The sequence below is a fragment of the Centroberyx affinis genome, unplaced genomic scaffold, assembly GCF_046629955.1.
Source record: "Centroberyx affinis isolate AG114_WGS23_722 - 3 ecotype Tasmania unplaced genomic scaffold, CSIRO-AGI_Caff_v1 ptg008456l_1, whole genome shotgun sequence".
NCBI classification, from domain to species: Eukaryota; Metazoa; Chordata; class Actinopteri; order Beryciformes; family Berycidae; genus Centroberyx; species Centroberyx affinis.
In genome coordinates this window covers 1-24,958 of record NW_027284198.1, presented here as the reverse complement: position 1 = coordinate 24,958, position 24,958 = coordinate 1, and the positions used below count along the sequence as shown (strand labels likewise).

The 24,958-nt window shown below is 42.9% G+C and overlaps 2 protein-coding genes across 2 annotated transcripts; both read right to left on the bottom strand.

Annotated features, from left to right (window-relative positions):
- Positions 1–304: 304 nt before the first annotated feature.
- Positions 305–16,228, bottom strand: clcn7 (chloride channel 7; the record flags this gene model as incomplete). Its single annotated transcript, XM_071514316.1, has 24 exons — positions 16,018–16,228; positions 15,152–15,229; positions 13,065–13,130; positions 12,571–12,636; positions 12,121–12,253; positions 11,665–11,774; positions 9,733–9,813; positions 9,522–9,584; positions 9,195–9,278; positions 8,912–9,005; positions 7,703–7,767; positions 7,247–7,363; positions 7,045–7,099; positions 6,578–6,638; positions 5,067–5,208; positions 4,868–4,961; positions 4,350–4,522; positions 3,627–3,678; positions 2,544–2,671; positions 2,378–2,463; positions 1,928–2,060; positions 1,569–1,628; positions 1,109–1,285; positions 305–385 (listed from the first exon to the last, which is right to left on the bottom strand). Coding segments are annotated over exons 1-24 (2,313 nt in total), but the record flags the coding sequence as incomplete, so codon positions are not given.
- A 2,023-nt stretch (positions 16,229–18,251) lies between these two features.
- ptx4 (pentraxin 4, long) lies at positions 18,252–23,666 on the bottom strand (the record flags this gene model as incomplete). The annotated part of the gene is made up of 4 exons (XM_071514317.1): positions 18,252–18,955; positions 20,556–21,763; positions 22,085–22,263; positions 23,468–23,666. Coding segments are annotated over 4 exons (2,290 nt in total), but the record flags the coding sequence as incomplete, so codon positions are not given.
- Positions 23,667–24,958: the final 1,292 nt, after the last annotated feature.

Genomic DNA, 24,958 nt, shown 5'->3' with positions numbered 1-24,958 from the left:
TAAACTTATTTTGCATACACCCGACATGTAAATCCTATGAAATGTTTAAATACAAATAGACTGTTTCCGATGATTTGGTTAATAGAAAATAAATGTGCATCCATATAACAGCCAAGCAAAATACATGTCTAGTATTTTCAGTTTTACGGGAACGAACAAGCTCAATGTTAAATAACCTGTGGGCCATATTATGATGATTTACATAGAATGCATTAAAACAATATTACTTAGGCATAATGAGTTCTCAGAACAAAACACACACACACACACACACACACACACTCTCTCTCTCTATCTCTCTTACCTTGTTCTCATCGTCCACCACCACCAGGTGCCTCAGTCCCAGCGCTCTGAACAGCTTAAAGACGCGAGGCAGAGATGTCTCCTGCACACAGAGGGACTCATTTAATAAAATATTCTTACTTTTCATCCTGCATTCCACCATACATACATACATACATACATACATACATATATACATCATTTCAAAGCATGGAAATTATATCTATGGCATTTACACCTTGAATAATGACAGAGCTACATACTATCTTTTGATATGCTAGAGCAAAATCAAGCTAATATACCAATTTTAGCATGAAGATCAATTCAGTCAAGTCATAATATTTGGCTTGGATTCAATCATAAGCACAAAGCTCATACCTAAATACCCACAGAGGCCTAAAGAGACTAGTCATGCATCAATATGGATTTTGATACTAATAATTTCCCATAATTCTCTCCTACTTGTTGCCAATACTGATAGCATATACATGTACATGACATTTGGAGGATGCACCAAAGTGATCCCTACCGGCACACAGCGAAGTTACAATTAAGTGATGAAAATGAAAATGAAAAACCAGTGAAAGTGATGAAATATTTTTGCTTCACAGACATTATTTTTTCATTCAATATGGCCTCGAGTCTGCAATATATTCTACCTATATTTAGATATTTTCCAGCTGAGCATGGCAGTTCTTTGTTTTTCGAGTTGCACCCTTTATAAAGCCTGTGGCAGGTCTGTGTGTGTATTTGTGTGTGTGTGTGTGTGTGTGTGTGTGTGTGTGTGTGTGTGTGTGTGTGTGTGTGTGTGTGTGTGTGTGTGTACCTGTGGCACGGTGTACGGCGTGGGGTTCATGAACTCCGTGAGGTCCATCATGCACTCCCTCTCGTCCTGGGACACGTGGATGCTCTGGATGGGGGGGAAGCGGGGGTAGGCGTCCCTGAAGTCCTTCAGCTGGAGCTTCCTCTGGGTCAGCCGGGACCGGGCCAGCTCCACAAACACCTGGGAAGGGAACACGGGAACACACACACACACACACACACACACACACACAGTACAGCAATGATGAGGGAGGGATAAAGAGGGATTCTCACAAATGCATACAGAAACTTTATGTGATGGACATAAACACCTACAATATCCCAACAGTTGGTTTTACTGACTGTCATCTAGCTGCTTTTCAGTTTCATTTGAATTATCACAACAATGTCTATGTTTACATGGTCTCTCTCTCTCTCTCTCTCTCTCTCTCTCTCTCACACACGCCACATATCACTCATCTCACCTTGTGTTTGAGTAGAACGATGAGCTGAGAGCGAAGGATGACGCCGCAGAGCTTCGCTGGCTGAAAGAGAGAGGACGAGAGAGGAAGGGGTGATGGATGAAAGAGGGAAGAGGTTTCCATTTGTAGCGGAGGACAAAAAAAAAAGTAGCCTCGGACACACCGTTATACACAGCGTCATCAATCTGTGGCGGTCAATGCATTCCAGGGGTTATTTTGTGATGAAGTGTTGTCATTTACTTTTCCTACATTTCCCAGAATCACTTTCAACAACCCCCAGAGAACGAGGGTTGTCTAACAGAAGATGAACCAAACCCGACTAGTGAATCGTGAACAGGAGCCCAGGCCGTCGCAGAAAGTACCTCGTCGCTACCGGCAACGTGCATGACGACAGGGAAGCCGTTGTGATTGGTCGAGGTGATGCTGAGGACGTCGACGATGGTTCCCACCTTCTCTATCCGGTTGAAACAGGTGACTGGAGAACTCATCACCTCTCTGGGAAGGAGAGAGAGGAAGAGAGAGGAGAGAAGGAAGCAAACAGAGAGAAGTTGTGTGAGGAAGAAAAAGTGATGAGAGTGAAAGAAAGTGATGGGGAGAAGTCAAATCTTAATAATACACTTAATTTATATAGAATTTATCTAAAAGCAGAATTTAAGTGCATGAGCGGTTAAAAATAAAACTGAACACATAAAATTAAATGATATTACATGGAACTGTCTCTCTTCGGTCCCTGGATGGTTTATGTATCATTTAGGAGTCATCCAATCAGAAAGGCGCTTACTTGGCCATTAGCAAATCAGAGAGGATCTTACCTGGCGGTCAACCAATGGGAAGTGGCAGGAGCCTCCCAGTGCAGGAAGGGAACGCTCTGCAGCTTGATGTGGATGTCATATAGACCCTGGGGACGGGAAGAAAGAGGTTACACACACTGTGTGACTCTGTGTGTGGCTGTGTATGTGTCCCAGCCCCTTTACTCACCTCTACAAAGTAGTCCCCTACTATCTTGGCGGTCATCAGGACGAGCATGATGGGAAGGCCGTAGGTGACATTTCCTGTCGCCTCCACCATGATGACAGTCAAACTGAGAGTCATCCTCACGATGCCCCCTAAAGAGCAGAGGGCGATATTACAATTACAACAAAGTCTCAAGTCAAGTCTCAAGTCTAAATGTAGAACAGCAAATCAAGTCAGAACAAATCAAGAGTCCAGTAGCAATTTAATATCTTAAAGAAAACTAAATATCTAGGACTTTTCAATGCAATATGGTTTTAATAGGATAAAAACTTGGTAAGAGCATCATGAGTTTGATTTCTATAATCAGTTTCAACTTCAATAAATTCAATCATTCCATACAAATTCAGAAAACAGAATTTAAATTCAGTCATCTGCTGGAACAAATCTCATCACTTTCAATCTGAATCATTTACACAAACACAAGATCTCAAGTCAAGACTTTAGAAACCTTTTCAAGTCATCAGAGTACAAGTCAAAGTCAAGTCCCAAGTCACCAGATCCCAAGTCAAGTCAAGTCTCAAGTCTTCTTCTCGAGTGTGACTCAAGTCCACATCATAAGTCCCTACCTCTGGAACATACTATCATATTTTCAGTATTGGCCTTAACATTAGTATCAGTGGTGTTCAGTACATATTTAATGTTAGGAAATAAAATCAAACATTACAAGAATGTCAGTGTTTGATTGGAAAGAAAACCTGCACACACTTGGGCCTCAATGTCACAACAATTATTCACAAAACAAGGAGAATAATGATGAGCAGACGCAGTCAGTTAGAACTGAAAAGATCACTTGGAAGGGTGTATACCCACTGAAGGTCCTTACTCTACTTGCTATTTACATTAAAAACAGATTACATCCTCAAACTTTGCCAATTTGCAAGCAAAGGCATTTTGTTGCCTAATAACTTCAATAATAATCCATAATGACTTTTATGCCAGTAATCTAATTCTAGCAAGTTTCAATTTTTTCATGACAATACTATCCTTTCCTTCTCCTGTCTGCTAACCATTGAAAGGGACAGAATATTTTAATGTGGCGATACTCACCTAGCTGAGCTGCAGCTCCAATCAAGGCGTATTTACCAGGGTCAGCCCAGATCTAACACAGAACACATACAAGAATGTCGACAATAAGTTGCGGTATTTGGAATATTAGTTAGTTTTCCCAGCCAGGAAATATGTGGAAATGAAACACTGAAGATGAATGTTCTATTGTCTGGAATCACATCCCTACATTTCTACCCACAAAATCATACATCCCCTTCTACTGTATATTTCTCTTGTATACTTTTCCAGGCACCTCTGTATTATATGGTCATTTCAGAAAGAAATGAAAAAGAGAAATTAAAAAGAGATTATCATTTTAGCCATAACTGACTGGAACCTGCATAAAAAAGATATTTTTCTGAAAAGTGGAAGGAAAAGAAACAGGATCAGTGTGTGAAAGAGTGTGTATTGAGGGCAGGCAGTGATTATGCTGAGATTACAGTGGTGAGATTTGATTTGGCCACAAAGAGTCCTTCAAACTGCTGCACTATTAGATTATTACACAATTAGTGTACATTCCACTCGAGGTCCGAAACAGTGAACTGAAACCACCCACATACGCCATACAGTACACACTCGCCCGTTCGATACGTTCTCACACTCACATAGAAACTGCTAGAAAAAAGAACTCCCAATAGACTTCCCCCATATACATATTTTCCCATCATCTCAAAGTACATCTGACTTTATTCCACACACACACACACACACACACACACTCACCGAGCCACTGGAAGTGATGGAGGCCAGCAGTATCCCGAACAGCCTCCCCCAGGCTGCTCCGATGAGAAGGGACGGGATGAAGACTCCGGCGGACACCGTCAGGCCGTAGGTCCAGCACGCCAGGAAGAAATAGGTCAGCGTGAACATGCCCAGGGTCAGAGGGTTGTATGTTCCTGCGAGACAGAGAGAGGAGAGGGAAGGTAAGAGGAAAAAAACATAAGAATAAAGATGGAAAGTCAGGCTAAGGACATGTAGGAGACGGAGGAGAGAGCAAAAGGGCGATCAGGATGATAGAGAGAACATTCCCATAGTCAAAGGGGTTTTAGCACCTAGAGGAGGCAGAGAAATGAGAAAGAGGTCAACCTGAACATGCTCAGGGTCAGAGGATTGTAGGCACCAGGAGGAGAGAGAGAGGGATGAGAGTTGAGAGAGGAAGGAGAGAGATAGTTAGGCTATAGGTCCAGCAGGTCCACTTAACACACACACACACTCATTGAGCCATTCTCACACAGCTTTACCTGGCTGGTTGTGGAAGAGACTGCGGACACTTCTCTCGGGGGTGTTGAAGAAGGCCGTTGCCATGGAGTTATACTCTCCATCTGCACAGAACAACTGGGGGGAGAGAGAGAGAGGGAGAGAGAGAGAGGTAAACAACAGAAGGATGGCAGAGAACAAGAGTGTGTGTGTGTGTGTGTGTGTGTGTGTGTGTGCGCGCACCTGCAGCGGGTACTCCTCGGCGTGATCCGGCCCCAGAGGCTGACAGTCGTTGGAGAAGTAGATCATGGCGAACGACACCGTCGCCGTCACTGCGGCAACCAGCATGGCCTCCATCACTTGCAGACAAGGGCGGTGGACGTACCTGACACACACACACACACACACACACACACAGTGACATTTATCTGTACTGCCTGCAAGTCACAAGCCTCCCTTCACACTAGCACACACACACACACTTCACCCCACTGACATCATGTTCAGATGATCATGATTATTGTCACTATTCTTGAGGATTGCATTGGCTTTTATTCATCATAGCATAACCCTAGCTGCACTCTGTGTGTGAGGGCTTATGGAGTTAAAGCTGACACACATAAAACATTCATAATAACACTTCATCAACCGGAAACTGTCAAACAAAGACTCGGTATGGAATTTCCCACATGCGACGAGGCCTGACCGCTACAGGGTTTCTGGGCAGGGAAAACAATGAGGCGGAAAACACAACCGTCTCTGCCAAATCCGCCATTTTGTGCCTCGTGGGGCAGAGCGTCTACATCTGAGCCGCTTTGTTTACAATGCTGATTGTTTTTTCACCATGCGACACACATGGTCTTTTGTCATACAAAATAATCAGATCCCCTGCGTCTGCTTTTTCATCTTAGACGGCAATGAGTAAAAGCTTAGAGTAACTTTGCAATCTAACATGCAGAAACATCATTTACACCAGTGATTCTCAACCTTTTTCATATCAAGGACCCCTAATTTAGTCCACATTAGGGCCACGGACCCCCATTTGAGAGTATTTCTATTGTTAGATATGATTTTGTCCAGAATTCCATGACTATCTGTATTGTAGGTAGAGAGATAACAGTGAAACTATCATCAAAATAGATTCTTATACCTTCTCTAGTTGCGTTAACTTCTGAAATAAATGAAATAACTAATTTGCTCTCATCTTGAAAAAAAGTAGCTAGCTCAACAAGGAAGCAGGAACCGCAGTTGTCTTTAAGAGAAGTCTCCTCCCAGACCAGTCAAGCTGCCAGTCATAATACCTGTTCTCATACAGCTGCTATTTTTAATACCGAACGCTTAAATCACAAGATGTTGATAATCTGAGAAACACACACAGTGTACTTTATGTACTTCCTCATCCTGCGCCCCACCCAATGTTTTGCCAGCAAGAGCAAAGACTTCATATCACCGGGTATTGTTTTGGCTGACTTATGTGGGCATACTAGATAGGTAACAAGGCAAGTCTCCAAGTGTCACCTGATCCTTCACTGAAATAGTTCAACTTCTGTTAATCATGACCACAATTCAGTCAGTCTCTCTCTCTCTCTCTCTCTCTCTCTCTCTCAAAAGGTTTCTATTTCAAGACGTTTTCTTCGTCTTTTATACATACAATTGGCTTTCATTGTTAACGGAGATTGCTGCTTTCCTACTCTTTTTATTATTTCCCCCTCTCTCTTTTTGGTGTCGTTATCGCTTCCCCTTCCCGGCCTTACCTGATCCTGAAGATGGTCAGCCAGTAGTTCAGGATGTTGAACAGCGCTCCCAGCAAGCCACCTGCATGGGAAAGGCAGCATCATTAGAAATAGACAAAATGTAACTTGTTGTAATGTAATGATTACACACAGTCACCCCACTGTGAAAGCAGCTACACCGATGTGAATGGATGACTCTAAATGGATCTAAAGCCTATGGTTCACTGCTAACAATTTAAATGAAAAATATTGCCTTCCTAACACTGTAGGGATAACAGTGTCGTGAAAAAACAGTTGCCTGGTTGATTCAGCTTTTATTAGACTTTAAAAACTCATTAGGCATCAATAAAGTCATCAAAGATATTGCTGTAAAGCCGGAGAATTAATTGCATTGTTGTCCTCATGACGTAAACATGGCAAGGGCAGCTGGCAAAAAATACATTCAACAACAGCAATCAGAAACAGAAAGGTGTTTTTGTTTTTTTTACCTATTGCTCCCATAGCGATGAACAGGGGAATCTCATAGAGGTTATAGGCCACACTCTGAAAAAGGCCAAAATTACATGCTGAGTTTTCCATTTACAGACAGTGAGCGTAAAGCAGCGTCTTACAGCAGAAACTTAAGAATTTCAGAAACAAAATGTACCAACGGCTAACGTATTAAGCGTATTAAGTAATAACGTTTCTCACGTCGCTCTCAAAGCGTCCGAAGTTGATGAGACCGGGGCTGGAGAGGTCTCCCGTTTTGTTGTGGTAGATGCTCAGGAAGAAATTCAGAGTGAAGGTGGAGATCATGGAGGCGAAGAACTGGGGACGGAAGAGAAAGAGGGAGAGAGGGACGATGAGAGACGAAGAGAGGAGGAAGAGAGAGAAGAGGGAAAACGAAATTACGGCCGAGCAGGTGGAAAGGAGAACAAATTGAAACCCTCATCCTTCTACCCTCCAGTTTCACCTCCTACTGTTTTTTTCCATCCATCTATCCCTCTCTTCCTCTCTTCGAAGCAATCCCTCACTCCAACCCTGACATCTATCCTCCAGGCGAGATTCTGGTGAGAGAAAGTCGTTCTTCCTCCTGTTCTACAACACCTCCACCCTTCATTCCTTCAGCCTTCCTCCCTAATCCTACAAAAGGACAATGTTACTTACTATCCTCCATGTCAGCATCTGGTTCCAGAAAGAAGCTCCCTCCTCCAGAGAGAACAGTACGCCACCTATAGACAAAAGAAACAAAACCACAGTTTTTTCAAGTTTTTGCCATTGTCTAGGATGCCCCTCTCCTTTACATTATTTCTGTTTTGTCTGCACAGTCAGCATAGTTGGAGATATCAGGGCTTGTTTTGTATCTTCAGAAGAAGCAATTTGCTGTCATTCATTCCTGTGCAGTATGAATAACAACTGGCTCTAGCTCATTCCTTTAATAAGCATATTTAAATACTGCAATACCTTCCAACCTAAAACTATTTCATTAGCGCTGGTTTCAGTGGAGGGTTTGAGTATCACATTGTATAAATGCCGTTTCAGAAGCATTTCCATTCCTGCTTTCATATCTACAGTTAAAAGGAAGTTAAAAGGAAGTACAAGTTCTGTTTTTTTTAAACTAGAAATTTTCAAACCTTAGCTTTGAATTTTCACACAACTCTCATAATGCTCTTCTTGTATTCAGGAACATGATCATCACCGCAAAAGGCACTGTGGGACTGTAATGTGGGACACAATCTGTACTTGTTTATCAAGCAGTTTGGGCACGCAGCCATATTGCTGCACCCATTGGGCCTTATACCAACTAAAGTGGAAAGGCAGATTTATACCAGAGCAGTAAGCTGCTCAAACACTCAATCCTTAAAGGAATAGTTCACCCAAAAATGAAAATTCTGTCATCATCTCCTCACCCTCATGCCAAATGAAACACAGGTGAAATTTGTTAGTCCATATAACACACAGGGAGGTTGTCAGCACAGCTTGGTAGCAGCCTTCTCCAAAACAACTGAAGTCAATGGGGACCTGTTCTTTAGAGTTCCAAAACATAAACAGCCAAACAATCACACTGTGAATAGAAAGACCTATACACCATTATTTGTTGCAAATCAATCAGCTGTAGTTAAGATTTGCACTAAATGATGGTGTAAATATACTGTAGGTCTGTTTGGAACTCTGAAGAACTGGTCCCCACTGACTTCAGTTGTTTTGGAGAAGGCTGCTATGGAGTTGTGCTGCAGCCTCCCTGTGTGTTATATGGACAAACTTCACCTGTGTTTCAACTGGCATGAGGGGGAGGAGATGATGACACAATTTTCATTTTTGGGTGAACTATTCCTTTAATTCACAGAAAGATGGTGTGTGTGTTTTTTTTTTTACCGACTGGTGCTCCGAAAGCAGCAGACACTCCGGCAGCAGCTCCGGCAGAAACAAAGTCTCTTTTCTCCGTGTCTCTCCGAAAATACTCAAAAATCTGCAAACACACACACGCACACGGTGTCAATGCATCTCTCTTACACTCAAACACACTCTAACACAGACACGTTTGGATTGTATGAATAGAAAGGGAAGGCTTGCTTGTTATCCAACCTGATACTTCATACCGTACATTAATATTAAGTAGCCTGACACACACACACATACACTCACTCTACACACTGACCTTGAAGTCTTTCTTTAAAGAGGTGCTCCTGCCCTGGGAGACTCCCGCGGCTACAACGGCTCCAGAGTGAATCATGGGACCTTCCTGAAGGATTGTGGGTAAACAAGAGGCTAGGGTTAGGGACGCTAAAGTGTACGCATCCAAAACATATGCATCTGCACTTGCTCAGGCACAGATATATAATAAGACTGATTCATTCTACTTTGGGGGAAACATTTTCATGTAATTTAAAAGCGTGGTACTTCACCTTTAATGTGAGTGATGTAGATCTGAGAAACTCAGTCTACAAGCGCAGGCAAAGTTTTGAGGGTTCATGTTGTTATTTACCTTTCCGACAGCAAGACCTCCAGCCACTGAACAGATAACGCCGCCCACTTTCACCACCAGAGTCTGTTGAAGACACACACACACACACACACACACACACACACACACACACACACACAGATACACAGAATGTGAGGGCATGAATTAAGTCCCATCCGGTATAGTGAGTGGTTTCAAATAATTGCAGTGGTGTGTGTGTGTGTGTGTGTACCTTGAGTCGCACCACCCTGGGAATCTTGACCCCATTCAGGTAGCATTTTATCTGAGGTATACCACTTCCTGCTGCTATAGGCTGAAAGGTAGAGAGTGTAAGGTAGGAATGGGAGAGAGACCGAGAGAGAGCGAGAAAGAGTGAGAGAGAGAGTGAGAGAGAGAGAGAGAGAGAGGGGGAGAAGTCTATGTATGAAATAAGAAAGATCACACCCTGCTTACTACAACAGATGGCATAGCAACCGATAAAGCATCGTTAACCATGTTTTATGGCATGGCTGGAATGCCTGTTTGACCAATCAGATCGCAGACTGAAACTATATGCTAAACAGAAACACACAGCTGCCCCTGATCACCATTATACCAAACTGTGGCAAACCAGAATGGCACAAAATTAGTTACACAGTCTTCCTTACAATTTTACAGTATTCCATATTGCTGTCAGAGGTACAGGCAGCTATCCAAACATGCTATTGCTTATTACAGCTATTACTGCTTTTCCATAACTTTTCCATAATATTTTAACCCATTTCCATGACTTAATTTGAGTAGTTTAAAATAGGTAAGGCTTATATAGCGAACATAGGGCGCAATAATGAGGCACTGAAGACAGGCAGTGTACGAAAAATGTAGCATGGAATATGGAATGCCTTTGTGTCTACACATACAGTAGACTCAGAGAATTCCATTCCTAATTCTGTGCCACATTTTTGCTACACCACCTATCCTAGGGCACAGCGCACTGGAGTAAGAGCCTCATTACGGCACCCATATTCTTTCATTTTCACTAATCTTGCATTGGCTTAAGTGAATGTCAGCATTTGCCGCATTTATCAATTTAAAAGTAATGATGCATACAGTAGAAGTTTTAAATTAGAGGGTTTTGCCTATCTAAAAGTTAATTTCAACAAGAGGATACTGTGAGACATGAGGAGGGAAGAACATGTGAAAAACATACCAAGAGTGGTAAACATAAGTGTCACTTATTGTATGAACAGTCCTTTGAGGGCAGACAGTTGTTAGACTTTTTAAAAAAATACAGCTATACAGATGCAGCTGCATACGCCAATTTGCATCACGTGATACTAGTGAAGTTTCAACGGTCACGCAGCCTGTGCAGCGCAGCACTAGATTTTAAATTAGTAATACAAGGAACGTATTTCGCATAACGTTAGACATGTTTTGGGATTTTTATGAACATATTTTAAACAATAGCCAAAAACAGTGTATATTCAAAACATTCTGTTAATTCCAAACCATTTCCAGGCCTGGAAAACAGTTTTTCTACTTTCATAACTTTTCCAGGAATTTCAAGACCGTGGGAACCCTGTTATTATTTGTGTCTGCTTTCGCATGTGCTTGCATGATAATTTGCGGTAGTAGCATCCATGGCACGCTTCTACAAAACGTGTACCAACATACTCCAGGGATGCCACCAAGACCACAAAAGAGGAAGAAACCAGGAATGATACATTCGAAATGAATGAGAAGCGTGACTGGAAATCCTGATAAATATTTAAAGATCATACCTTTGATGAATACACTTATATTTTTCTAGGGCTGCAACTAACGATTATTTTCATTGTCGATTAATCTGTCGATTATTTTCTCGATTAATCGATTAGTTGTTCGGTCTATAAAATGTCAGAAAATGGTGAAAAATGTGGATCAGTGTTTCCCAAAGCCCAAGATGACGTCCTCAAATGTCTTGTTTTGTCCACAACCCAAAGATATTCAGTTTACTGTCATAGAGGAGTAAAGAAACCAGAAAATATTCACATTTAAGAAGCTGGAATCAGAGAATTTTGACTTATTTGTCTTAAAAAATTACTCAAACCGATTAATCGATTATCAAAATAGTTGGCGATTAATTTAATAGTTGACAACTAATCGATTAATCGTTGCAGCTCTATATTTTCCCCCTCCAGCTTACCTCAAAGAAGGCAACTATGATGGCCCCCACCATGACGAAGGCGGAGTTGAGGACAGCCCAGAGGATGAGAGAGATGGACAGACCGCCCACCTCTGTAAACTTCTCTATGTCTGAGAGGGGTCAGAGGTCAAGGAAGGAGTCTGGGGCGGGAGGGGGGGGGGGGGCATGATACCAACATGGCTGAAGACTAGCCAAAGACACAGAGGATGACACCGTTTATCAACCAATCATGATCATAAGCCATTAAGGAGAACATATGAAAAACAGTCAACAGGATGGAAAATTAACATCAGCCAATTATTAAACATTGGGTAATTTTGGCTGTGGCTGGTAACTATCCTCACTTATCATCCACATTTGCAGGTAACCAAAGGTGCCATACTACTCCTACTAGTGGTTAGCAAGACTATCTGGTAAAAGTCTGTTTAGATGTGTGTTTTATAGCATTAAGGATACTCTGTTTGACGACTTGGTATTTGACCCCGGCCAGCTGCTCCACCACGATGTCTATGAAGCAGGCAATGAGGCCGGTCAAGAAGCCGATCAGACCGCACACCACCCAGCGGCTGATCTCCAGACAGCGGAAACCCTGTCGATAACAGAGGAGAGAGCGAGAGGGAGGGAAGAGAGAGAGGAGTGTGGAGGGAGAGAGGAGTGTGGAGGGAGAGAGGAGATAAGGGGAAATGCAAGAGAAAGAAGGGAAGGAGGAAGCAAAAACATGTAGGGGATAGAGAGAGAGAATGAGAGAGGAGAGCAAGAGAGAGAATGAGATGTATCGAAAAGCGGTGGGATACACAGAGAGAGAGAGAGACAGGGAAGTGGAAAACCTGAATACACAGTAAAATATTATCATAGTATATTGCATATGATCAGGTGATTCTCCACAACCCATAACGCCCCACTCACTATGTAACTCATCCGCCTCTCCTCCTCCAGAAACAGCTGGTTCTCGCTGTTATCATAGTCCAAACTCTGGAATACCACACAGACAAATCAAAATAAATAATCAGAGCTAATAAAGATAAAGGCACTTATTGATAAAGTAAATGGGCACTGATCTGAGCCAAGTTAGTACTTACAAAATTATATTTAAAATTGACTGTATGTCAGTAAATTCACAGCAAACCAGTACTAGGTTAATACAAAGCAGATTTTATTAACTGTTGCTAAATCCAGCCTACTTAAGAGATTATTGCCCTCTGTATTGTCTCAACATGTTATCTAGCTTCAGTTTTCATTCATTCTGCAACAGTGTTAATGATTCATTTCACTCATTTTGGTTGTTTCCTTCGTTTAGCACTCCCAGAAGCCATGTGCAAGGTGTAAGCCAACTTCAATGGCAAAATTAAGGTTTAATGTATCTATTTGCAGTGATTTGTTATATTTAATAACTATTTTACCTCAAATTTGAGTGACAGCAGCTTCTCATTGTGAGGGATCTCTTTGGGTCGCCCCCTCAGCGAGTCCTGCAGGGAGGGGGTCAGAGAGAACAGAGGTCACCACGGCAACACTGACATATGACCTTTGACCCGTCGAATCACATGAGGGACTGCGAGGAGTTGAGCAGTCGGTGAGTGGCGTCGAGGGGATGGAACAGTGTGGGTGTGACAGCAGTGAGCGCAGTAGCAATCCACAAGCTACTGAACAATATGAGCGAGTCACATTGTTTTCGGCTATTCTACACTACAAGCTGCAGTATGTAAGACTATTAAGTATCAATAAATCATTGACAAATTACCATTACAAATTGAAGTCAGAATGACTCAGTCAAGAAAGGAAAACACAGAGACGAGGAGGAAGAATGGAAATCTGACATTTTTTTTTCCAAATCAACGATTAGCCTTGTTCAAGAGGCAGATCAAACTTACATATTGCAGCTTTAATGATCGGTGCAGTTAAAGCAGAAAAAGGTACTGCATTGAGGTAGAAGAAACAACTTTAAATGATGGAGATGCAGCTACTGTGAAAAAAATGCACCAGCGTTTCCCCCAGAATTGTGTCTTAACATGGTAGAGAGGCCTCTGAAACAGTATTTACTGTTAATCAAGTGATACTAAAACTCAAATGAAACCAAACACAAATGGAATTCTTGTAGGCAATGGCATGGTGGTGTTCTTCAATGTAGCCGATTCAATGGTGAGGGAAACACTGGTGTACATAGAACACAAAGTACATCACTCTAATGAGAGAATCTTTACATGCATACAAGACAGCTACAGGCAATTCAAAAGGACAGTATTTCACATTCACATGCAGAGTGTTAACTGGGCCTGTATCACACAGCAACAGACCAAATAAAAAAAAGACAGACTTTACATTCCCATGCACAGACCAAAATACATCACACATCACTGAAAATACTCTTTAGCCTACCAGCTAACATCAGGCAAATCAAAAGCATGGTTGATCACATTCCCACCAGCTAGCAACAGCAGGACAGAATCTAATGTTTTTTTGCCATGGAGGGCAATGGGTGTGATATACTATCAAACTAAGAAATGACCAAAGAGCCTCAAGCTGAATGCTAGTCAGTCATAAGGCCCTGATGAAATGGGTTGTTGCCATTCATTTTCGCCTAATGCAGTGCTTTTCAATTCTCATCTAGGGACCCACTTTTTCAGCAGAATGCAGCTGGTTTTGTGCACTCTTATGTAAGATAATCTAGCCAAATTTGCAATGTTTTTAGGTTTCATACTTAGTAACCTAAGCCATTTTATTCTACCTTACACTGCTGGATCTTGGAAAGGCCTTGGCTGCATCACCAGTAGCTCCGGATTCCATATTAATCTTCCGGTGGGCTCAAACCCAGTTTCTGAAAAACCCTGGTCACTATTAAGCACTTTACCAGAGAGATGGACTGCATAGATTCATCGTTTGCAATGTGTCATGGTGGAAACCACCAGGCAGTTTCCAAACTCGTGCCTTTCACGCACACTGGATGAGTCAACTGCATTGTTATTGACCTGATTTATTAGTAGGTAATTTTCATGTTAGGCTTTCCATGTTAGGCTTCTACTGTATTCAGCAGTAAGTAACTGAACTGTAATGAATCAGTTTTCCTTTGTCCATTGTGTAAAAACATCCTCAGTTGAACCCTCAATCATATCTCAGGCTGCATCCTACAAATCTGGCCTAAAGGCTTGAATAGTACAAGAACTCAACTTGACTATATTTCTTAGTGTGACAGCCACACACACCAAAACACACGCACATGAGCTTGAGGCCAAATCACATTAAAGCCACTGTAAATGTCCCCTAAAGGCCACTTGATCAGAGTATTTGCAAGAAGTGAGACGACTGTTGCACACTGCTTCTTGGCTGAGGTAATGTGAGGTTAATATTCTAGTCAATGAACTACACTAGATGACATGAGGATATCAGGAATCTGGTCCAGGACTAAGAGGGTCAAGCTAAGGATCTTGATGGAGTGATGACTTGATTGACAGACGGACAGACAGTGAGAGATTGATCCGAAGTCAGACTTTACCTCATCTGACGTCATCTCCTCTTCCAAATCCACCGTGCTGAGTCTGCCTATCTGAAATATACTGCCTCCTCCAGACAGCTACAGTATAGACCAGACATTACAGACCGCAACAGAAAAAATATATGGCTATGTGTAGTACTCTGCAGGTTAACATGAAACATTTAATAGATGTTGGTATCTAACTAACAGCAAAGGGTTTGAATGTTGAAAACTGAATGTGCATGAATGCATGTGTGACACAGTCAGAAGGCTGTGCCGTTCTCCAAACTGAGCAGGAAGCAATCGATTAGCTTGGTCTATTCAATTAGACATCGTGACTGTGTTGACTAACTGACTAGCTGTGGTGGCTGCATTAGAGAAAAAGGAAGTTGGAATTTCCAGTTTTTCCATTTTAGTTGGACACAGCTTTACATAGTAGGCTGGACGACTTTATCAATCATATGATAGGTGCGTAGTTCGTGACAGTTTCAGTATCAGTTCACCGTCTGTAGTGAGCAAGTCATTCACTTCTAACAGCTGACTTGGTTGCCACTACTCCTTTCTTTGTAGCATGTTGACAGCTAGCACCGTTGGGACTACGTGGGTGCCGAAGCGCAGTGTATTGTCAGTCCCAACGGGGCTATTTGACAGCTAGCTTGTTGTTGTATTTGCTAGCAGCCGGATGCATGCCTTACCATAACTCAAAACAACGCTGCATATGAGGCAGTGCAATAAAACTAGTCAAATGCATTCATAACACAGCAATTCAAAACATGACTTAACTTAATCTTAGTGTTTCTCTGTACTAACAACAAGACACAGCATCTCGCTAGCTCTGCAGCAGCCAGACAGCTGGGAAGCTAAGCTAGCCAACATGCTAACGGTACCTGTCTGGAGTATTTGGGCAGCTCGGAGCCGTTGAGCAGCGGCGTCCCTTCCCCGGTCGCCCCGGACTCGTCAGCTCGGCTAGACCACGACACTTTCTTCGTGATGTTGGCCATGGTGGCCTCCGACAGCTCGCCACTCTAACGAACACTGAAATGTTTAGTAAAGTGCAATTGTTGCTGTCTGAGTACAGCGAGTCCTCAGCTCCCCATGACCATTCATAACTCGTGACGCTTTGTAAGGGTTGCGTGCGGGGCCAAAAATATCCGTTAGACGCGGGAGATGCTGGGTTTTGTAGTTTTTGTGGCTACAAACCAAGGCGAAGGCAGAAGGAATGTAAATGCAAACATACACTATCTGTCCTCTGCGTTGACACCATATAAAACTTTGGTTATCACTTAAACGAAAACAAATATAAAGGGAAAAAACGCCTGTCACATGATAAAGTCAGTGGGAAAGTTTTTATCTGACTGTCCTTCCTAATTATTGAGCAATTAAGAACTGGGGAGACGCCCAACTGATGTGAAACTGTTTTTATTTTCCAGCTGACATGAAAAACAGCCACCATCATTGGCAATCCAGAAGAGTGTGGATTGGCAAGAGACATCTCCATCTGCAGTCAGTTTAGGCAGAGTGTAGCTATTAATAAAAGAAAAGACAGGGCAAAAGAGATCTTCAAACAGCCAAGAAAATGCATAGCAAACAGTGACAAACAAGAGGTCCTCTTCCTTTAATCCCCACAGCACCAATATAATACAAAATGACTCATAATACTCAATAGGCTATATAAAATATACTCTTGATATTCCATTAAAGAATGTTATGAATGAAGAATGAATGAAAATCTAATCTGATAACTGAGGTCAAAAAGCTTTTTGCTTTAATAAAAAAAACATTTTAATTATGAAAATATAAACACAAATATTATTTTGCACAACAACAGTGATGTATAAAATGATTAAAGATGATGATAACATTCAAAATAGTCCATCAAAGTTTTGTATTTAATGATTTAAAGACTTTGGAGGCAAAGAAATTCGAAAGGAACTGAAAGACGAGATTATGTTACTGATCAAAAAGATGTATGTGTTATGTTTCAGAACTGAGCCTTAACAGATTTTGTTAAAGTATTTTTGAAAGTAGCCTTTCCACCTCTGGGTCTACAGTAGACAGTTATAACAAACAAAATCAGTCTTCGATTTGAAGAGTTTCATTCCAAATGACATATCCACCACTTCAAAAAATATTGATGCCTACACTTGCTAAATGATTGTTGGCATGAAACTAAAGAACGTTATTCATTACTATCAGTTTTACAAGCCCACTTCAGACGTTTTTCTTACAAAATATTTCATGTTCATCAGAATAGATCTTCTCTGCTTTTGACAGACAGACTGGTGAATCAAGTAGGACTTTTTTTTGTTTTGCTAAATGGGGGCTGCAGAGTGGTCTAGTGGTCAGAAAGACTGTCCTTCAACTGGAGGACCCAGGTTCCAGTCCCAGTGTCGGCTAGCATCCACCCTGCTGAAGTGTCCTTGAGCAAGACACGGCTCTGTAGCCAATCCTACGCAGTGTCAACTGAAATTTCCCATATTCTCCACTCTCCAGTGTTTTATTTTGTGTCTTGAGGTCCATTAAAAGCTGCGTGTGTGGTGTCATGTACCAAAAACACTCTCAATCCATTTTTACTCATTCATTTTCCAGCATCTCTCTGATCCTTACCAAGAACAGCCTGTTTCTTTAAGGCTCATTAATATTAACAACCCCTCTGTTCTGATTGGCTAACCGTTTCAAGAGTGAAACGTGAGACACCGCGGCCCGGCAGCTACAGGTAGGGAAAACAATGACAACCGCTCAACTGCTTTGAAAAAAACACTTTGTTAGTCTATTATTTCTTACAAAAATGATAATGAGTGAACCTTTGTGACGCCACAAAGTTACGGAAGTCCAAACGGCTCGTTTAGAGGCTCGCTTTTCTGATATGGATTGTGTGGATTTAGTTGCCGTGCGTTTTTATACTTTCACCATGTTTAGATAGACGATCCAATCCCTTTATAATCACAGAGGCAAGAGAAATCTTGTTTTACACGATATGGGACCTTTAACTCTCAGAATGTAAAAAATCCATGGTGGAGGGCAAGTAAGACAGAATATCCCTACAGGAATCAATAAAGTATCTTATTATTATTTTTCTGTTTTGGAATGAAACTCTTCATTCGACTCCTCCATAGCTTTCTCAGACACAGTGCTCCAAACACTCACACGCCACCTGCTGCACCTCCCCGTGCACCTCCTTTATATCCTCCATGCCAAGCACCACCCCTCTGGGCACCCCCCTCCCTTCCGCCACCCCCTCCACCTCCGAGGAGCTCAGCACGCGGTCCCACACCCTGAACCCCGCCAGCCGCCCGGCGAAACCCTCCGCCGCGTCGAACCCGCCGCCCACCGTGTCCTGCTCCTGCCCCAGCACCACCGAGCCGCCCCCGGGAACCTCCCAGCCCTTCCGGAAGCTGGAGCCCGAGGAGGCGAGGCGTCGGTCGGCGTAGTGCCAGAAGCGACCCTGGATGGAGGACCAGAGGACGCACAGGTGGTGCCAGCGGCCGTCAAGGAGCGAGGCCGCCGCGAGACGCCGATAGACGGGGTCGCCGACGACAAAGTCCAGGGAGGGGGAGGAGGGAGAAGAAGGAGGCGAGAATGCAGGGGAAGAGGCTGAGGAGGAGGGGGGCGAGGAAGAGGAGGCCGAGGCGTCGCGTCCGTACAGGACGAGCTGGTTGTCGTTGTCGTCGGTGGCGTAGGAGAGCAGCGTGCCGAGGCGTCCGGACTCCACGCGCAGCCACAGGCACACCGAGAGTTCGGGAAGGTCGGGGAAGCTCAGGGAGAAGGTGACGTAGTTCTCCACCGAAGCAGAGGGGAAGAACAGCATGGAGTCCACATTACAGACTGAAGAGAGAGAGAGAGAGTAAATGAAATCTGATAAAACCCATCAAAGGCAGACACAATGTAGTTCTCTGAAATACTGGAAATTGATAATAAAAACTGACAGCAAAACAGGACACTACATTGCAGGTGTGTAATAAAAAAAAAAACAAGACACAACTGAAATCGCATGCCTTCTGAAAGACTTTGATTTATGGTGACAACTCATGGTTTAAGGAAGTACAATGCCCCCCCCCCCCCCCCACACACACACACACACACACACACACACACACAAACGGGTTATGCAACCACAATCACAAAACCCAGCTGATGTCTAGGAGTCTCGTTCCTTTAGACGTCTTTGGCCTTGGACATGGCAGTAAAACAGGGCACTAAATCATGAAAACAGAGCAGTGTCATCACTATTTCTGAAGGCCTGACGAGTTCACTGAACCGTCTGGGAAACTGGGTGCCTGGCTGACTGGCTTGTTGGCTGGTTTTCTGGCTGGATTTCTAGCTGACTGGCGGGGGGGGGGGGAGACTGTCCAGACTGGCTCTCTGGGACTTGTGCCAGGAGAGTGACCCTGCCAATGAGACAGTGAAGTCTTTATGTCCGAGTACCAGGGAGGAATATCAGCTGACAGCAAAACAGTTTCTGTACAAAAGGCTGCAGTTGGTTCACAGTGTAAACAACAAACAGTTTTACGAGACATTTGCGCAAATATTTGAATGTACAAATGAATCATAAAGAGAGTTTATAAGGAATACCCAGCTGGTTAAACTACGGAGGATCATTCATAAACAAGATATAAATAATCACAATACAAAATTATCTTTGTTTGATTTGCAAGGTATTTCCCCCCCTGTGCCAGTAGATTATTTTTTATAGCAGTTCCACTACATAATGGTGAGTACTGTGAAAATAGTTTTTAGATAATACCAGATCTGAGATGGTTTGTTAATGTTATTCAGCATGAATGGAGAAGCAGTAAATGGATTCTTCAGATGGGAGCAGAACTGAACATTAAACTCCCAGATGATCCACCCTCATTCTACCCATCAACACTCTCTCTCTCTCTCTCATGTCTCTACCCCGTTCTGTCATTCTTCCTCCCTCCTTACGCCCTCCGCTCTCTCTCATCTGTGACTGTGTTACGTCAGCTATGAAAGTTAAAGTTGAGCTGTAAAGATATCTGTTTATCTCATCTACCAGCCAACAGAAGCACCAGAGGGAGGGAGTGAGGAAATAGATGCTGTACAGACAAAAAAGAGAGCTTAAATGAGAGGGTGGTGGGATTTGGAGTTGGCAGTTAGATAACAGTTGATTTCCATTTTCTGTTGAATAGGAACTAGAAACCTGAGGCACTTTGGATCTCAAGATTATCTGTCGAAAGAAAGACAGGTCTATGTTTGAAAATGAATCTTCTTAATGTCATCTGTATCTGTGCATAACCTTTTACATGTTGCAGCATTTCTGAGGAGAGCATTATTGAGGTTATAACGACCAGTAATTATAATCAAAATCAAAAAAACACTTTTCCAAGAACACATTTCTCACTTATCCGACCAGATTCAATTTCAGATTTAAGAGGTTTGCACGGATATAATGAGTTTAACTTACTGGTTGCGTCCTTCTTGGGAACTGGCCATGCTGGGATCTTCTGCCTCACAGGAAGCTGGAGAATGTTCTGGACCTCTGATGTCTCTGCCGCTGCTTCCCTTCCTTCCTCCTCCCCTCCCCTCCACTTGTTCGCTTGGGGCCGGTAAGACTCAGACTGGAGCTGCGGCTTCAGGTTAGGATACAACTGCGGCTGGGTGGGCTGGGGTGGCGGAGTCCTCAGCCTGGTCCTCATCCGTCTGTCTTCGGTGGGTTTGGGCTGGGGTTGAGCCTGGGACTGGGGCTGGTAATAGTGTTCGGACCGAGAGGGGTAACTCGGGCCTTGGGACTGTGGGTTTGTCTGAGGATAGGTATGGGGTTGGGAGGGATGCTGGCCCTGAGGCTGGATCTGGGACGGAAGATACGGCACAGACTGGTGAGGCTGGGGCTGGAGCTGGGAGTGGTGCTCCTGTTGGGACGGGTAGGGCTGTGTCTGGATCTGGGGATGCTGCTGTTGTTGGGGCTGGTGGGGCTCAGGCTGGGGCCGGAAGTCAGCGGACTGGGGTTTACGGTTAGGATCCTGGAACTGGGTCTGTGGCTCAAGATTCGGTTGGGGCTGAGTTTCAGGCTGGGGTCTTAGCATCTTGTTAAAGTACTGGGCCTTGGAGCGTTTAGGCTGATTTGGTGTGGGTTGAGCCTGGTGTTGATAGGGGTGAAGGGAGGACCTGTGCTCAGGTGGGGCCTGCGAACGGCTAGTAGACTGGGAATAGCTGGTATCTTGAGGCCTGGGTTGGGTATGTCTATCCAGAATCCTTCCAGGTCTCCCTCCTCTAGGAGTTTGGTTCCTCCTGCGTGTTTCATAGTATTCCTGGGGTGTAACGTTGGAGGTGATGGGGTCCCTTGTCCTCCCCGACCCCCTGCCATACCCACCTCCATTCCCCTGCAGGACCTCACCAAGCCTCCCCTCCAGCCGGTTCACGCGGAGCTCCTGGTTTTTCAGGGAGTCCTGCAGCCCTTTCAGCCCGATCAGCAGCTCATCCCGCTGGGCTTCGAGGAAGACCAGCCTCTCTTCCCGGCTCTGGAGCTCCAGGGTGAGGTTGGAGAAGTCCTGACCCAGGTCAGGCTTCTGTTTCTGGGTGTGACGGCGGATGTAGTCCCTCAGGTTCCTCTCCAACAAGGCCATACGACCCTCCATCCGCTTACTCTTCTTCTCCAGTTTTCTGCTCCACTCCCTGGGAGGTTGGGGATGATGACATTTTGTCAAGTTAAAGATAGAGAAGTCTAATTTCCTCTCAGTCCGTAATTTCAGTAAGTGCACATTCTATTCTGTTCTATTCTATCTCCTGTGTGATGGTCTCTTTAAGAGGATCCAAGCCCTGTACTGGACTTACTTCTTACCTCACCTCCTCTCCTCCACTTAACTCTGTTCTCCTCTGCTCTCTACTTTCCGGAATCCTTTTATTCACCAAATACAATGAACATACAGGGATTTGTCAATGACACTGGTGCAAGGACTATTGATCATTATTGAGCATTCGTTCCCTGGCCCTAACCTGAGAGCCTCCATCTCCTGTGTCGTGCTCTGCTCGAGACGTTCCATGTCCTGTGAGATGCGCTGGTACTGGTCGGCCAGGACCTGAACCCGGCTCTCCAGCCCTCCGGAGGAGTTTCGGTTCTGGTTCAGGGCCAGCATGTCCAAACGGGCCTGGGTCAGTGCCTGGAACTGCTGGAACTGAGAGAGAAGAAATGTGTTTTCACGAGCCTTTTTGCAGCTGTTTTGTAACCGATTTGAAGGTTAGGAAAATACTTCAAGCCTCCAGATGAAAAAATGTACATGACTCTTTTGGAATTTTATTCTTGAATAGTCATCATCAAATGAGTTTTGTTCCAAAATGAGATTTCCACCATTTGAAAAAAGTGCTACCCACTCTTGCAAAATGACTGATAGCACACAACTAAAACAAATTCTGGTCGTTTTTGTAGCTTAGTGGGTAATTTAATTCCTTGGAATGATGAATGTAATGTAGTATATCGGAAATGAACTCTTCAAATATAGTCAGTCCAATGCAAATATAATTTTGAGTATAACTGTTTATACCACCTGAAATCACACTACTTCTACTGTCTTTAACTATGAATGTACATTGCACTTCTATTATAAGGGCATTCGAAAACATTGTTCATCTTTAATTTAACTTTCATTTAATTTACTGATCCAGCAGGGTGCTGTGCCTTTGTTGAGGAGTCTGTTAACATAATAAATTTCCCTTTATTGTAATAAAAGTTGCCTACTATTAATGTAATTAATAATATGTAATAAATGTAAATTAATTTCCTGTTAATGTGATAAATATTACATTATTGGGTTTTATTTCATTAACAGGAAGGTTGAAATTTGAAGTGTTCAAAAATTTAATAACTGACCTGAAAATGAAATAACAGTCAAAACTCAGTACACAGCTGTCTAAGATGCTATGAATATTTTAAAAAGGATGAATATGTATACACTTTGATGATTACATTATCAGTTTGGTTATTTAAATTTTCAAAATGAAAATTTTCAACCTTCCTGTTAATGTAATAAAACCCAATAATGTAACAATTATTAGCCTATGTTAACAGGAGAAACATTATTACATTCATGGGAAATGTATTACTTAAGCAGGATTATTACACTATTAGCTGCATATTAGTATTATGTTAATGGTTTATAATGTTAATAGGAAGCTATCACATCAACAGTTGTAACAGTCACTGTGTAAATATCTGCTTTTAAGTCATACAGACCCTGACACACTGTGTTGGAGTATAAAGTGTAGCCTACTTCAACTGATTTTCAGCAGAACTTAAAACACTGTATTCTCCAAAGCAATGAAAGGCGACCAACACACACACACAAACACACTAACACACACACAGTCTGACTCAACACCGACCTGTTCATCGAGCCGTCGTAGTTTCTGGTGCGCGGTGGTCCTCAGCTCCAGGTGAGCTCCTCCCTGGACTTGAAACATCTGAAGCTGCAGCAGAAGCATGTGAACCAAGATCAGGGGCCACTGGCTGGGCCTGAGGCTGACCATGGTGCAGCGGGGCTGGGATACAGGGAGCTGGGGGTCTGGGTCCCCGTCTGGAGGTCTGGAGGTGAGGGAACAAATACAAGAGAGGAAGGACATAGCTAAACTGGGCTGGGCTTGATAGACACACACATGCATACACACACAAAAAGGCACACATATACACAAACATGCACACACACACAATAAACACATGCATGCTTGCACACACACACAACACACAAAAGCACACCCACATGCCAAGAACACACTTTCCATTTTCCACAACATCGGTTGCCATCTGGGAGCGAAGAAGCAATACAGATGGATTTAACAGGTACTCTCTCTGTCTCTCTCTCTCTCTCTCTCTCTCTCTCGCTCTCTCTCTCTCCCCCCCCCCTCACTCCTACACAAACACACAAGGAGGGAGAGAATGGGGAGAGAGAGAGGTCCCATTAATCATGTTTCCTGCCGCTTACAAAGTTTGCAGCTGTATGATACAATAATATGGTCTTTGGCAGCTAAAACATAAATTTTGTTTCATATTCTTTCGTGATTAAGAATAAAAAAAAAAAAAGAAATTACAATGCCTACCTGATAACATAACACAACATACCATTTAATAGGTTAGAATACAATTTACTACAGCATCTTTGAACATTAGGCCCATACAGGATATATTTATATATATATTTATAGCGATTTTCAATAATCATTGTGATATCATAGATTAACAGGTTTGTCCCAAGTAGTATGCATGCACAATGTAAAAAGTGGGCAACACCTTCTAGTGGAGCTCCAAATACACACACAGTCACATAAAATGTGATGCAAAGTGATCAGAGACAAAAATATCAAACTTATCCACCAATTGATGTCCAATTTTTTTAAGATGTTAACTGCAGTATAAAAATAAAAGCAAATCCCACTGAAGTCTGCTTTTACTGACTTTAATTGGTAATGTGCGAGATTCCTATTTTTTTAATGATTATATCTCCATCTTTGGTGTTAAACGCTCATTGCTATGGAGTTTCTGCACTGTGTGTGCGTGTGTGTGTGTGTGTGTGTGTGTGTGTGTGTGTGTGTTCATGTGTGTGATTTGATTTGATTTGATTTGGATCTCTTTTAGCCCATTGGCTAATCTTCCAAGAGTCCACATTAAAAACATTTATGTATACAATAATTCATAATAATACAACACATAATTGTTGACACACACATATTATATACATACATACATACATACATACATACATACACACATATAACCTACATACATTGGCACATATCCTGTATGGACCTACATATATCTACATGTGTTCACATACAGTATAACACACAATAATACTCTACAAACCTAGTGACAGTGCAATA